The sequence below is a fragment of the Nannobrachium achirus genome, assembly GCF_963921795.1.
Source record: "Nannobrachium achirus genome assembly, chromosome: 10".
Classification (NCBI taxonomy): Eukaryota; Metazoa; Chordata; class Actinopteri; order Myctophiformes; family Myctophidae; genus Nannobrachium; species Nannobrachium achirus.
Window position 1 is genome coordinate 6,029,325 of NC_137819.1, and position 15,746 is coordinate 6,045,070.

Consider the following 15,746-nt stretch of genomic DNA (forward strand, 5'->3'; position numbering starts at 1 on the left):
AGTCAACTGAGATGTATTTTGGCAGGCCTTGATGGCATCGTAATGATTGATTTTACATTTGGTTGTTGTGCTGAAAATAGCAGATCTACAAGCTCACAACATCGCGCTGCGACGCGTTGTGAGCTTGTAGATCTGCTATTTTCAGCACACAAGACTTGAGAGCAACCAAACGACTCTTCTCCACTAGTCCCTCATTAACGTTTTAATGACGTCTAGTTTTTATTTTGTTGACCAAATTGTTTATATATTTAGTCTTAGTTTTAGTCATCACAGCTTAGTTTTTATTTAGTTTTTTAGTTTTAAAAGCGTGTAAAAAACGCAGTCGACAATAATTTTTCGTCATAGTTTTAGCTGACAGTGTTAGCAGGTTACCATGGTAACCAGTTAAACACCTCCCGTTCCGGCCGCTGGCGAGCAAAAACACTACATATCCCACGACGCAACGCGGACGCCAGCAAAATGGAGCCTCTATTCTCCATAGGCTCCGGTTCTATGCTGATGCAAACAAACGGCTTTATCTCGGAATCTAGGGCCAGAAACGCCGAAAAGGCAGAGAACCGCTCTTTTTCACGGCGACAGTGTGCCGCGAGGGTAAGCCTGCGGTTAGGATTTTAGGTTTTCGTCTGAATGTAAACATACTGGACACAATCGGGGCTTCCGGGGCTCTTCAAAATAAATATGGTAGCAGGCAACTGAGGTATTTGTACTTTACTTATTTCCTCAAATGGCCTCTCCTGGTTATTGTTGTCCGTTTCCTGTCACCACAGGGAAGAGGTACGGGTGTGATGACTTCCTCCTTCCTCCTGACATTCCCCAGCTGGACAGTGACATCGACAACATGATGGAGCTGCTGGACCCTTCTATGCTGATAGGTACAGTAGACTAGGGCATTCACGAATAGTGGTTTTTAGTATTCAAATTATTCGACCTCAAAGTATTCGAATAGTCGAATATTCAACAGGACTGGCCAAACTGTCAAATATTAAAGCTATACTGTGTAAGATTCTCAACTAGTGGTCAGTAGCCATATAGCAAACCGCGGTCGCGTTCGCGTCTTTCGCCCGTTTTTCGTACCTTCACACCCCCGCGTCTGCCTCCACAACGCCGAGAGCTATCTTTAGAGGGGTCCCTGGTTCCTGGGCGTTCAGGCATTCCGGAGAAACGGACGACTTCACCCTGCCTGGTAGGCGAGATTACTTTTTGAGTAAAGAGACACACGGCGACTACAAATATGGCGACCCCACTTCAAGACCAGGGCAGATAAGCTGTGATTGGCCGGTAGTGTACCATGTGTGCATGATCGGCGATGTGATTGGGCAACGTATACACAACGTATACAGATGATGCAGATTACGTCATCATGGCGCGAAATTCTCCCCCCCTCACGGCTCATAGAAAACATATAAAGAGAAGGCTTCAGAAGCTGAAAATAACGGAGTGGGTGTTCTAAAACTTTAGCGATTTAACAGTTAGGACAATTTTAAGATTTGTTTTATAAAAAAAGTTACATAGTAAAACTTTAAGTACAAGAGGCGAACATTGTGAAAATAGCCGATCTACATGCTCACAACGCCTAGCGATCTACATGCGTTGTGAGCATGTAGATCTGCTATTTTCACAATGTTTGTCTGTGGAACCGAGTCTCATTAAATGTAATACCTACAGTTCCGAGTGCTTGTCAGGGTGGGGGTCCCCAGTTCAAATATGTTTATTTTGGGGGTCACTGCCTAAAAAGGTTTGAGAACCCCTGGTATAGAGCATTAACAAATTCATCCACCAGGGGCATTGACAACTCATTCTTATGACTTCCTATCTAGCCAAGCTTTATAAACTATATATTTTTTAAAGAGAAAACAATAAAAAAATTAAAATAAGCGAATATTCGACTTTGGTGAACAACGTCGAATAGTGACTTTGATATTCAAATATCCGAATATTCGAATATTTGGTGAATGCCTCTATACTGATAGGTACAGTAGACCCTTCTATACTGCATGGCACAGGTACAGTAGATTTCGCAACAATAGAACTCCTAACTGGTTCAGTACCATTAGGAGAAGGCGCGCTCTCTGCTGGAGTCTTGTGGAGAGGTCTGTAGTTTCTTTGGGTGCAGATTCTAGTAGAACTCAGAATGAAGGGAATATCCGCACTCTCTTGAATAATGACTTTTAAAAGTATTTATTTATTTAAATATGAACAGCAGCAGCAGTCTATTTAGAGAGAAACGGACGCGTTTCGGCCTACTGGCCTTCCTCAGCGTTTCAAACACTGTGTTTGAAACGCTGAGGAAGGCCAGTAGGCCGAACCGCGTCTGAACAGTAGATTTCGCCCCAGTGGGCCTTCCTCAGCGTGTAACTGAAGTAATACCAACAGTGTCAGTGTCACACGCTGAGGAAGGCCCACTGGGCCGAAACGTCCACTTGTTTGCCTCTGCTGGGGGGAAACCTTCAACAAACAAGAAGAATGTGTTCTAAAGTGACTGCTGGTGTCCTTGTTCTAAAGTTCATTGTTTAACCCGAACCGAGCACCCAAGACGAGTGTATTGTTGAACTCCTCTTGGACGAGTGCTCCTCTTTCCTGTTCTGATAGCCAGGTACAGTAGACCCCTCATGCTGATGGTTAAACCAATGTATTTTAACTTGATATACTGTAATAACAAAACCTCTCCTCGTTAGATATCTTGACAGTGAGGTGTCGTTCATGAGTGATTCGTTCATAGGAACGAATCACAAGAACGATCGACTCGTGATCGATTCCTTTGTGGTGGAAAAACTCACAAAGGAGAAGACGACACTTTGTTCAGAGAATAAAAGTTTGAAGCAGGATGCCAAGAGGCTTCTTATACCTCTTTGTGGCTATGTGGATTCATTAACTCTTTTACTGCTTCGAACGTTAACACTCGTCCCAATTCTGAACGTGGCTCAAAGCCAAATACGAACGCTCGTTCTTTTACCTTGTTTGAGCACTGTAAGCTGATGAGGGGTTGCACGGGTGTGTACAGTAAGGACAGGTCCCGTAACGCTGCTCTCAAATTTCCACCACACGTAAACTCGGTGTAGTCCCAAATCACTTCCTGGCTGTATTCTGTGGACCTGATCTAGAAAACGATTTCTACGCTCTGAATGACGGAAAGAGGGGAGTGCCATTTCACATTCATTTCTTGCATAAGGCTTCCCCCTGCCGTCAGTTCCGCTACAGTACAGATATATGTGTCCTTTGAAAACGATTATCTTTGGAAATAATCCATAGATAATTTTCTATAACATCGCAAAGGTAAGCTACTTTTTGATGGCAATCAGGATGCAACATTGACAGATTTCGCAAGGGTCACATGGATGTCAGGATGTACATCTGCCGTTTTTGCAAAGGGCACTAGACAGCAACGTTACCACCCTATGGCAGGCGTGTACAAAGTGCGACTCGGGGGCCAAATGCGGCACGATGACTAATTTAACATGGTCCGCGGCTTCAGGGGTGTCACACCAAATTCTGGGCCCTGGGTACAGGGATTCACTGCGGGCCCCCCGTGTGCTTTAACTATTGAAAAATAGCCGATATACAAGCTCACTGCACGGCACCGAGTGCCGCGCTGCGAGCTTGTAGATCTAATCTGCTATTTTTGAAAAATTGAACATTTGTGCAAAGTCTTTGAATAATTCAAATCCTTCACAGTTTTTTTTGAAAAACCTATGTTTCTATGTTAGTGGTGCTCAAACCTTTTCATGTGAAGGACCCCCAAAATGATATGTATTTGGCCACTGACCCCCATCTCAAAATATTTAGTTCCAGGGACCCCCCAGAAGCAAAGTTTGAGTTACAAATGTTTGCTTAAAAAAACATATATTGGAAGAAGTGCACAAATTTTCACGACTTTAAAAAAAGTAGCAGATCTACAAGCTCGCAGCGCTGCACTCCTTGCCGCACTGTGAGCTTGTATATCTGGGCCCTAGTACTCAGTCATAACTCAGGTGTCATTTGAGTGGCAGCCTCGCGAGGCCCCTCCCCTACTAATACAGACAGAATACCTTTCCCAGCACCTGCCTCCGTGGCTTAGTGGATTGGTCTCTAGGATTCCAATCCATGCGCCCCGGGTTCATATCCCAGTTGTGCCACTTTTTCTGGCTACACCCCACGGAGGTTAGGTTTCGGGTTAGGGTTAGAGTTGGGTGATCACCGTAAAGATGTAGACATAGCGACAATGCGGCGCAAAGGGACCGTAGTGCCTTGGACTGCTGCAGGCCAATCACACGCTGCCAGGTTGGGGCTTGCCAGATAGCCGTTACGAAAGAAAAATCATGCGTAGCGTGTGGCTAGTCTGGGTAGCCATGTGCTTCAGTGAATCATGTGACAGCAAAGAAATCAGTTGATTGGCTGTTCAGAGAGGCTAGAGAAAACATGGCAACAATGCATTCCTATGGGATGATTCCCCCTGCTGCACAGTGTGTGAATGGGTCTGTGTCTCCAATTGCTCCGGTTTACTTTTTTCCTCCCAATTACAAGACAGCCATGTGATTATTTTAAGACCATTTATTTTTGTTTACAACTGGTCACATGGTGCATTCCAGCTGCCAGCAAAACAAAAAAAATAAATGAACATTGAAAACCTTGTGGCAGCTAAGGGATAAATCAATTAATAAATAAAATGGCAGTGTTAGTGTTAACAGGCAAGCGCATTGCATTAAGTCGTCTCCCCGTTTTGCAAAGCCACCTTATGCACGTTCTGATCTGCCGTCATTAAACGAGGCGCAGCTGATGCCGCATGTCCAATGTGCTCTGTGTTTGCTAAATGCTCCCATATAAATCACATGTCCAAGAAAGAAAAGCGTGTAAATCTGTTGATCCAAACTAGAAAATAGCTGCAACTGCTTTAAGTGCACAGCTGACAGCTCCGCAAGTCAAGAAGCAGCCGACGTTGAATTGAGCACACTGTAAGGCAGGGTTCCCCAATAGGCGGCCCGCGGGCCATTTGCGCCCCGCAGGGGGGCTACTGTCTGGCCCACACCAACCCCAGTAATAATGGTGGTATAAGAGCAGCAACAACACTAGTATATCGTCGTGGTTGGCTGGAAATCTCGCATCTCCAAATTTGTACGTTCTTTCGCAAATCATACAAGGCCGTCGCACAAAAGTAGTGAAAACAGCAGATCTACAAGCACACACGTTGTGTGCTTGTAGATCGGCTGTTTTCACTAGTTTAAATAATTTAAAAAATGATAAATTCAAAACAAACGGGTTTGGACATACAAGATTTTCACCCGACAACGACGATATCTGAACTGTCGCTGGAGTAGCAGGAACGCCGCCGTCGCCCCCTGCAATGTTGTGGCCCTCAGCTTGGTACCCTAGACATAATTCGGCCCTTGGTGAAAACTAATTGTGGTAAGGGGTATTGGGGAAGACAGAGGGGCTGAGCTCAAGTATTTGGGGTGTGAGCCGAAAGGGACATGTATTTTAGCTTGAAGCTCAAATTTGGCAAGAGACAATAATAAGTGCAGCCCCCCACCCTCGAGTGTGTGTTCAAAACATCTCTCCCAAGCCCATTTTATTTTCCACTTAGTGAGGTAACCAAGTCAGTTCAGATTGTTTGAACTTGTCCATCATGCTCTGTGTGTGTTGACAGCCTTAAGGAAAGATAAAGATTGTGTTGCTGAACAAGAACTCCAGTCAAACACTGCTCCTCAACCGGCTGTCTCTGAGGTGACCCACACCATCCAGGTCAGCCCCACACATCCCCAGGGCCTCCAAACCCCTCCGTCCACATCTGACTGTCAATCCCGGCCAAGTCCACTCATCTCTGATGTCCAGGACAAGGATCTCCAGCAGCCCCAAGTTGAGACACCAACCGACAGCTGTCACCTCCAGGTCACTCCAGAGGACATCATGGACCTCCAGGTCACTCCAGAGGACGACGCAGTTACAAACGCAGCCCTGTGGCGCTTCCTCAACAGCACTGAAAGAACAGAGCCAGTCATTGGTCAGTATACACTCCAGTGTAGCAAACAATCTTTAGATATCTTCTCAAGTGTAAATATTCCCATTATAGCTGGTATTTACTCTTTAGTAAGTAACATTCCGTTGTAGGGGTGAAATTATCATGACCTGCGCCAGCAGAGCGCATAAGTAGGGTGATGAGTGCTCTTTGTGGGTGTGTGGGTATGTGGCTGACAGTACAAAGGCAGGTTCCTTTGCCAATGAGGACACCAGTCATGTTGCCATACCTTAGCAACAGGCGTGATGCATTTATTTTAAGAAGTAAATTGTATTTTTCCGCCCGTTTCTATGGTTTCTTGGGCTGGATATGGCAGCCTGGAACGGTTGTTCAAGTCCAGCTAAACTTGGCATGTTAGTAAATAAAACGTGCCACAATTCACAAAAATGTATGGCACCTGTGCAGCTGACCTGCGGAACCTGGGAATACAGTATAGCATGTTGTCAAGATGGGGAGAATAGAAGTGTGGAGAATATAATACCTTGTTAAAGTGACCATTTTGTAAAATGTTGTAGTTATTTTACTGTAATTTAACAAATAACCAGCACAGATAGACAAAGAGACATTCATGGATTTATATTTATAAGTAGCTTACCAGGGTATGGCAGCTGCATACCCCTGCCATACCCAAATGACGCACCTACAATGAGCAAACATAGCTAGCTAGAAAGAGAAGCCACAATGTTATTAGAGCCTGTCTTGTTTGGGTTTAGATAAGCTCTGGTCCAGACGCTCTGACAGGCATCTGGCTAAAAGATTAGACCAGGATTTCTCAGCCCCTACGAGGTCAAAATAAACTAAACTACTAAGCTGCTCACCAAACCAAAGGTAGTTTTGCGTTGTTGAAAGTCTATTCTCCGCGGTGGGAAACCTCTCAGCACCCCGCCCACTCTGTAAAATACATTGTTTGTCATGAAATAAAACGCACCCACCTCGAGCCACCCAGCGGCCACCGCAGACACAACCCGGAAATAAGCGGTCGAGTCGAGTTGGATCGAGTTGCGTGCGTTTTATTTCGTGACAAAAATAATGTATCTTACAGAGTGGGTGGGGTGCTGAGAGGTTTCCCAACGCGGAGAATGGACTTTTAACAACGCAAAACTACCTTTGGTTTGGTGAGTAGCGAAGTAGTTTGGTTTATTTTGACTGAAGTTGAGCCCTCGTCGGGGCTGAGAAATCCTGGTCTAGTCTTTTAGCCAGCTGCCTGTCAGAGCGTCACTGGACCAGAGCTAGGTTCAGATCACACGTGATGATGAGCAGCATTCACTGTCATCTTCTACTTGCTGTTGTGTTCACTACAGTAGGGGTTCCCAAACTTCTTTTGTCTCAGGGCACCCCATAAATGTTTTTTTAATCCGAGGCACCCCTACATTATAATTTTCACTCCCAGCACCTTATATTTATAGCATATTGTCGTTGTCGGGTGGAAACCTTGTATGTCCAAAACCGTTTTGTATTTATCATCTATAAAATGTACTAAACTAGTGAAAACAGCTGATCTACAAGCACACGTGTGCTTGTAGATCGGCTGTTTTCACTAGTTTTGTGCGACAGTCTTGTATGATGAAGCAAGGCTTTGCTTTACCAAAAGACGTAGGCCTACACATTTGAAAGTTGGAGATACGAGGTTTCTGCCCGACAGTGATGATATTTTAGTGATTATGTTGCAAGGAAAACGTTGAGATAGATAACAGCCATTCTGGTTAGAACTTACTGAAAATAACTTTGTACTTCAAGTTTAAAATGATACTAAATATTTTTTTCAAGTGTCCAAATGAATTCCAAATATTATCAAATTATCTCGCGGCACACCTGGACTGCTGTCGCGGCACCCCAGGGTGCCCCGCCACCCACTTTGAAAACCCCTGCACTACAGGTGTGTGACTGTTCTGTGTGCTCCAGGTCTCAGCATGATGACAGAGTACCAGTGGCCGGAGCACAGCACCCGCAACTACTTCCACTGTGACTGCTGTTCCAGAGACATCGCCAGTGATCAACACATGGCTCACATCATATCTGCCAGTCACCACTACAACTACATAGTGAGTATCTGAGCCTGTGGTGGTGGAGGCAATAGCCATGTTTCCATAAGCTTATTCGAAAATAGGAAGCGAATTATCAGAAATTCGCATTAAGACAAAACAAATTTAGCCTGTTTCCGTTTGCGGGTGTCACTCGAATTAGCGACGGTCGCATGAGTTGATCAGGCTGATTTTGTTCAGACCCAACCGACTACCGAGACGTGAGCACTGCACGACTGCTAGCCTGTGACCACACATCCAAACGCTGAAACTTGCAGGCACATCTGCAAGCTCACAACGCGGCACGGAGACACGGATGCGAGCTGCTGTGAGCTTGTAGATCGGCCACTTTTGGCGCGCAACACTGTGTGATGAGGAAGGGTTAGCCACGGATGGTTTGACTCCGGGAGGTGAAAACGGGAGGAATTTACACACGGTCCGTGTCACTCCGTATGTAACAAACAACCGGTTTGTTTGCATTTATTGCATTTATTGTCTGACCCGTTTCCATTCACAAATGCGCATTTAGTTTATTCGATAAAGCCTCAAAATCCACCCCCTCCAAGCGGATAAAAGTTTTTGCGGATAATGAAAGTTTATTCGAAGTGTTTCCATAAAAAAGATATAAGCGAATAAGCCTTAAAGGGATATTACACTTTCAAAAAACTTTTGGTCAATGTATGGTCTAATCAGGCTTGTATGAACACCCTGAACAGTTTTTAATTTGCTTCATTCAGTATTTAGATATTTGATGTAAATGTTACCAGCTCCAACACGCCCAGGCCCTCTCCACATACACACCCATTGTAACTTCAAACTCCATTTTAACCATGAGAGATTCATTAAAAACACCCATTATTTTTTCTGGTGACTCACAATACCCTCCTAATACGTGAGCAGACCGTGTTTTTTCAATAACCTTTTTCTTTTATTTTTAATAATTCTTTGGGAAAATGGAAAACATTAAATACAATAATATTTTATTGAAAATAAATGAAAAAAGTTATTGAAAAAACACGGTCTGCTCACGTATTAGGAAGGTATTATGAGTCACCAGAAATAATAATGTGTGTTTTTAATGAATCTCTCATGGTTAAAATGGAGTTTGAAGTTACAATGGGTGTGTATGTGGAGAGGGCCTGGGCGTGTTGGAGCTGGTAACATTTACATCAAATATCTAAATACTGAATGAAGAAAATTAAAAACTGTTCAGGGTGTTCATACAAGCCTGATTAGACCATACAATGACCAAAAGTTTTTTTGAAAGTGGAATATCCCTTTAATGCACATTTAGAGGCTTTATGGAAACGCCACTAATGACACTCTTTCTAATGCTTAATTTACACTTTACATACAATGTATTGATTGCAACCGTCGCAGTTTACTCTCAGAACCGTCACATCTTGACCGTATCTGTCTGTCTGTATGGGTAACGCTTGTCTTTTTTGTTGATTGACTCTCATGCTCTGACATCACTGTGATGTCAGGGGAACCAAATCCCTTTTATGCCCATATGTCATACATGGGCAACTGGCGGCCCGGGGGCCACATGCGGCGCCCACCTTCACTTAATGCGGCCCGTAGGTTCATATCGGAATACTGATATATTATTGATTTCAGCTGTTACAATTCCAAACATGCAAACATGGTCCGCTTTAATTACTTCGGTTTGTAGTAGCTTTAAAGGACCACCTCACCTCTGGGACAACCAGATCTTATGTTATTGTTGTTTGGGACACGATCAACACAATCCCGAGTTATTTTGTGTGTTCAATCTGTGTTTTCAGATATTTTGGTATTTCAGCTTGCTACAACTGCATCATATGATGCAAAATGCATCATATGATGCAATAGATGATGCAATATCATAATACAAAGCATCATATGACCAGTTGTAGCATGCTGAAATACTAAAATATCTAAAAACACAGATTGAACACAAAAGATAACTCAGTATTGTGTTGATCGTGTCCCATACAACAATAAAATAAGATCTGGTTGTCCCAGAGGTGAGGTGGTAAAATATATTTTTTTTTTTATGTCGAATGTAATTTGTATTTAAGTTCATAAAGTTAACATAAGTATAACTAAATGCTTTTGAAATTAAATACAAAATTTACTTTCAGGATTCCAATTCAAAAATAGCAAAAATAGCTGATCTACAAGTGCGACGCGTTTTGAGCTTGTAGATCGGCTATTTTTGCTACTTTTGTGTGACATAGAAGAATGACGGAGTATAGGGCATTCATTTAGGAAGGGCAATGACGGAGTATAGGGCATTCATTTAGGAAGGGCAATGACGGAGTATAGGGCATTCATTTAGGAAGGGCAATGACGGAGTATAGGGCATTCATTTAGGAAAATAGTTCAAATACGAGATAACTGCCCGATAGTATATGCATTGTGGCCCTCTGGAGTGAGGTTGGAAATATAGTGGCCCTCTCCATCATTAAAGTTGTCCACCCCTGCCATATGTGGAGATCCCTGTGATGCCAGGGGAACCAAATCCCTTTTATGCCCATACATGGAGTTCCCTGATGTCATCAATATTAAGCCCATATCTGTGAATATATGGGTACCAGGGGTCTCCATATATGGGTAACTGGTCCGATATACATTACTGGCCAAATGGCCAAGACATGGCGTGACCTCGCCCTTTAGGGCCCTTAGGCGTCCTACTGGTAATGAAGCTTTAGCGTAAGGACACAAGAGTCTAGCCCTGCCCAGCTGTAATCAGCTGTCAAGCTATCAAAGCTAACATTCAGTTCGGAAGGCTCCTTTAAATACGGTAGCTTCCTCTACTTATGCTTGGTTATCCAAAGCCTCGGATACGTTCTGCTAGCTGCCTCCTCCACCCCAGCATCCACCTTTTGATCAGTCTGGCATAAGCTCAACTTTGTGTCAATGTATTGCTATTGTTCTGCTATTGTATCCCTATGGAGGGTTTTGCTTCGTGTTCCCAGATTCTTGTATAGCAGGGGTCTTCAACAGGGGGTCCGCGACCCCTAGGGGGTCCGCGGAGGTACTGCAGGGGGTCCGCGAAATTATTGAAAAAAAAAAAAAAAAAAAAAAGATTTCATTTTTTTTTTTTTTCACATTTATGTTAAAAAGAAATCATGATTTTGAATAGCTTGAATACATGATTACTATGCAATTGACAGATTGTTGATATTATTTACATTGGTTCCTGCTCGCTGTAACTTGTACATGTTTAAAATAAAAAAAGATGTCGTAGCCCCGACCCCCCCACCCTACGAGGTGGTAGGGGGTCCCTGCTCCACTCCCCATCAGTTTGGGGGTCCCCGGCCTGAAAACATTGAAGACCCCTGTTGTATAGCAAGCTGCTCGGATAAAATTCAGGGAACTTCTCTGAACGTGGAGCCCTTTACTACAAGATTAACTGTATTCCATTTATGCAATAAATGGTTGAATCTACTTTGACTGGGGCGCCCGCTGGCCGGCTACGCTGGCCTAGTGGTCAAGGCGCATACCACACACTAGGCTATGAAGACTGCTGGCGTCGCCGGTTCGATTCCCGATCCGGATGACCTGTGCCACATGTCATTCCCCATCTCTCTCCGTTTCCTGTCAGTCTACTATCCTATCAAATAAAGGCATAAAAAGCCCCCAAACAAATCTTTAAAAAAAAAAATAATAATAATCTACTTTGACGCGAGTGTTACAGACATACAGTACTTACTCTAACTGTACTGTGTATGCTTTCTGCATTAAGGGGGAACACACAGCAGAGAATTTGCTCATTCAGTCCGAGTCTGAATGTTGGAGGTTGATTTGTGTCCACTTGCAATTGTGTCTGAATGAACAACAAGAAACACATTCTGTCTAAGTGATTATCACTGATTCAATCAAATGTCTGTCTTTCTCTGCAGAAAAAGGTGCATCCTCATTTGGTCCATGAACAATCATGGACCGGACCAAGCAGTGTGCCCCCTAGTGGGCGTCCTAGAGAGCTGCGAGGCCTGGCCCAACAGGTGGAGAGAGACGAGGGATGGGGAAGATGGAAGGTATTTTCTTTTTCTTTTTTATCTTAAATGTTTTACTACTGTCTTTTAACCCATTCAGAACGGGTGCACATTATTGCGTATTATTATTTTAGGCTTTAACTATTAAACTAGACCAGGTCAACCTGGTTGTGCCAGACCCCGGTTCTGCCAACCCTCTGGGCCTATAAATTTAATGGTACATTTATAGGCTGTCTGTCCCTTTATAGGCTGTCTGTCCCTCCCTCATGTCATCATCATTTGTGACATCATTGTGACCAAATATGGAGAAAAGAGGGAGGGACAGACCGACAGACAAAGCCTTTTGCTTTGTCTGTCGGTCTGTCCCTCCCTCATGTCATTGTGATGACATGAAGGCTTTGTCTGTCGGTCTATCCCTCCCTCATGTCATCATCATGTCATCATCATGACCATCTATGGAGAAAAACAGGACAGACCGACATTTGCTTATGTAGGCCTACCCATTTCATGGGTCTGGCAATAATAGCAGGTCTACTTGTAGATCTGCTATTTTTGAAAAATAGTGAACCTTTGAATTTTGACCCGATTTTTACCCGATTCTGTAAGTGTCTTCTAAATCTTCTAAATACGTCAGTGGTTCTCAAACTCTTTCATGTGAAGGACCCCCAAAATGATATGTATTTTGCCACGGACCATATATATATAGTGTAACTTGGCAAAGAGTTAACTATATCTAACATGGTTTACAAGTAGTAGTACTTTGTTGTGTAGCTACATACCTAGCAAGTTAACACGTTGCAAGCCGCGGCAGAACCCTCTGAACAGAGGTAGCGCCGAAGAAATAAGCCATTTATTTACAAACATGTTTTAAAAAAACAAAGCCCACATGATAACAACACGTAATGGAGTGCTCGACACAGCGTACATATTCATCCTGCAGAGGTCGGCGATCTTACTTTGGCGAGGCGGAGGGGAGATCAATTCCATTCGTTTACGTGCGGCGAAGCAGGGAAAGGAGCGATAGAGAAGCGGCGCCCGAACGTGATTGAAACCGCGATCCACGAACAGAGACAAAGACCAGCCATCTTGTTTGAGCTTCTTGTTGAGTTTCAACACTGGGGAGAGGATGAGGACACGCCTGGCCAGCCATCCATCCAGAATGTGAGTCAACGGCGTGGCCTGCTGGATATTATGAGTATCACACCCAGCACCAGAAAATGACTGTCAGAGCATATTAACCGTTTCAGATAGCTCCAAAAAGACACAGAGAAGAATTTCCGATGTTTTTTTTTTTTATTATTATAATTTATATCAAAAGTCCGGGAATAGACGTGTGGCTGATGGGACCCAGTAGGAAGTCCGAGGGAGTACGGCCAGGCTTAGAAGGTGTTAATTGCATTTCAAAATGGCCACATAATGTAACACTGCTGTATTGTGGAATCCTTTATTTGAATTGTTTTATTATACCGGTATGCTATAATAAAAAACTCAAAAAATGTTAATTTTTGGGAAAATGAGTTTTGACCAAAGGGCTTTTTACTACTTTTCATTGGTTCAATATCATTTAACCACACAGACGTAAAGGGTGTTCAATAGCACATATTTATGAAGAAAAAAAATCGGGTGGAGTTAGCTGGATTGGCAGAAAGTGTGGAGTTAGGAGGTTTTGTCCCAAGCACTTTTTACTACTTCCCATTGGTTCAATATTATTTTAACCAACACTCAGATGTAAAGGGTGTTCAATAGCCCTGATTTCTGCCAAAAAAAACATCTAAAACCTCAGAAATGGAGTTAAGAGGTTTTGGCCAGACAGTGATGATATCATAGTCTCTAGCCCATTATTGATAGTGAGTCACCATAGTCCGAGCGTTTCAGGCAAACATTGTGCACTTTATGAAAGAAGCATGAAATTTGGCACACAGTTAGAACATGCCATATGGAACATTTTTGGCTATAGGGGCATCGCAGATTTGTTTTGAGAAACTTGTGGGAGCCAATCAAAGTTGCTCTCATAGACTTTACTATAAAGTAAAATAATACAAAAAATAAATATGCTTTAAGTAGCATGTCAGGGGTCAAACTAGGTGTTTTTCGGGATTCTGAATCCAATGCAAGCATTTGTTTTGCACGAAAAATATTCCTTTCCGAGAAACGACCGCCACAAAACTTTGAAAAGTGATGACTCATCACTAAACCATAGTTTTATGGGGTCTGTTTTTAGCCCAAGGAATGTTTTTCCTGCAAAACAAATGTTTGCATTGGATTCAGAATCCCGAAAAACACCTAGTTGCTATTTAAAGCATATTTATTTTTTGTATTATTTTACTCTATAGTAAAGTCTATGAGAGCCCAACTTTAATTGGCTCCCACAAGTTTCCCAAGACAAATCTGCGATGCCCCTATAGCCAAAAATGATCCATATGGCATGTTCTAACTGTGTGCCAAATTTCATGCTTCTTTCATAAAGTGCACGATTCCATCAAAATACTGCCCGAAACGCCTGGACTACCAAGGATGCATTCTAGATATCAGCATGCACTGTGTGATGTATTGCACGCCATTAAGGTATTTCACATTTGGAGTTAATGTTCATAAACTGAAAACGTAAAGATTAAGAGCCGTCATACTTAAAGGAGCATGAAACACAAAATCACTTTTTCTATAAATATATATTATATCAATGAGTCACTTGTGATAGGGAGCAGTGATATGGTTCAATTTGCCCATAGGCTTGGGGATTCAGAGCTTTCTGCTGTCTCTGTAGCTATTTCTGTGTACTTCCAGTTTCTAGGTCCAAAAGAAATCTTTCGCGCCACTCATTAAATATTAGCTATCAATGTTCTGTGGTGTAACGTGACGTAGGCATATCTAATTAATATTAACGTTTGTTTTACAGAGTCGTATCAAGGGGGGGCGTGGTTTCACTGTATGCTTGTTTCAACTTTCAGCCAGAGAGAAGAGCAGGCTCTCTCAACGGACAGTTACACTGTGTGGTGCCTGTGTTATTTTCTGTGTAGTGTAGCCTGTGCGTGTGTGTGTGTGTGTGTGTGTGTGTGTGTGTGTGTGTGTGTGTGTGTGTGTTTGCGTGCGTGTCGTGACAGTGCACGCACACACACAACGTCCACACACGGAAAACAGCAGATCTACAAGCTCACAACGCGTCGCGAAAGCGACGCGCTGTGAGCTTGTATATCGGCTATGTATGTAGCCTAGCTAATAGCCGTAGAGCCGAAACCAACGTGTTTACATGGTTGAGAAGCTATTGCTGCTACGGCTGTTAGCTAGGCTACATAGCTACATAGCTAATATACAAGCTCACAACGAGCTTGTAGATCTGCTAGTTTTCGTGTGTGGACGATGTGCGCACTGTCACGACACACACACGCACGCACGCACAAACACACAGTCACTCACACACACACACACACACACTACACAGCAAATAGCTATAGCGCTAGCGTCCATTCTTCACTGGTTCCGTGGTCCATGCAGAGCTGGAGAAAGTTTGTCCATGGATACAAGCTCAGACAGCTTCTTTGTAAAATACTTCCCCATTATAATTGGATAAAGAACGTGGAGTTGCCGAATCTTTATACTTTTTACACCTCCAATGGCTGGTTTTAAAAAATGTTTCCGAAATGGAAAAGCACTGCTGACAGCCCGGGCCGCTCTGTCTCGACTCTGATAGAAGACGCATTACTCCGCCCCCTCCCCCCAGAACGGCAGATATCCACGCCTACATTTTAGAAATCT

General features: G+C 43.3%; 2 protein-coding genes across 8 annotated transcripts in view; one reads left to right on the top strand and one right to left on the bottom strand.

Annotated features, from left to right (window-relative positions):
* Positions 1–15,746, bottom strand: part of LOC308293363 (uncharacterized protein) — a 525,181-nt gene that overhangs the window by 272,955 nt on the left and 236,480 nt on the right. The window lies entirely within an intron of this gene.
* The window catches only part of LOC308293361 (uncharacterized protein), a 196,317-nt gene that overhangs the window by 161,180 nt on the left and 19,391 nt on the right, over positions 1–15,746 (top strand). For 6 of the 7 annotated variants that reach the window (XM_080735840.1, XM_080735834.1, XM_080735837.1 and 3 more), the window contains 4 exons: positions 768–872; positions 5,621–5,974; positions 7,892–8,031; positions 11,901–12,035. In XM_080735840.1, the coding sequence (XP_080591966.1) occupies positions 768–872; positions 5,621–5,974; positions 7,892–8,031; positions 11,901–12,035 (734 nt within the window). The remainder of the gene's footprint in view (positions 1–767; positions 873–5,620; positions 5,975–7,891; positions 8,032–11,900; positions 12,036–15,746) is intronic. The other variant, XM_080735838.1, reaches the window with a different exon arrangement.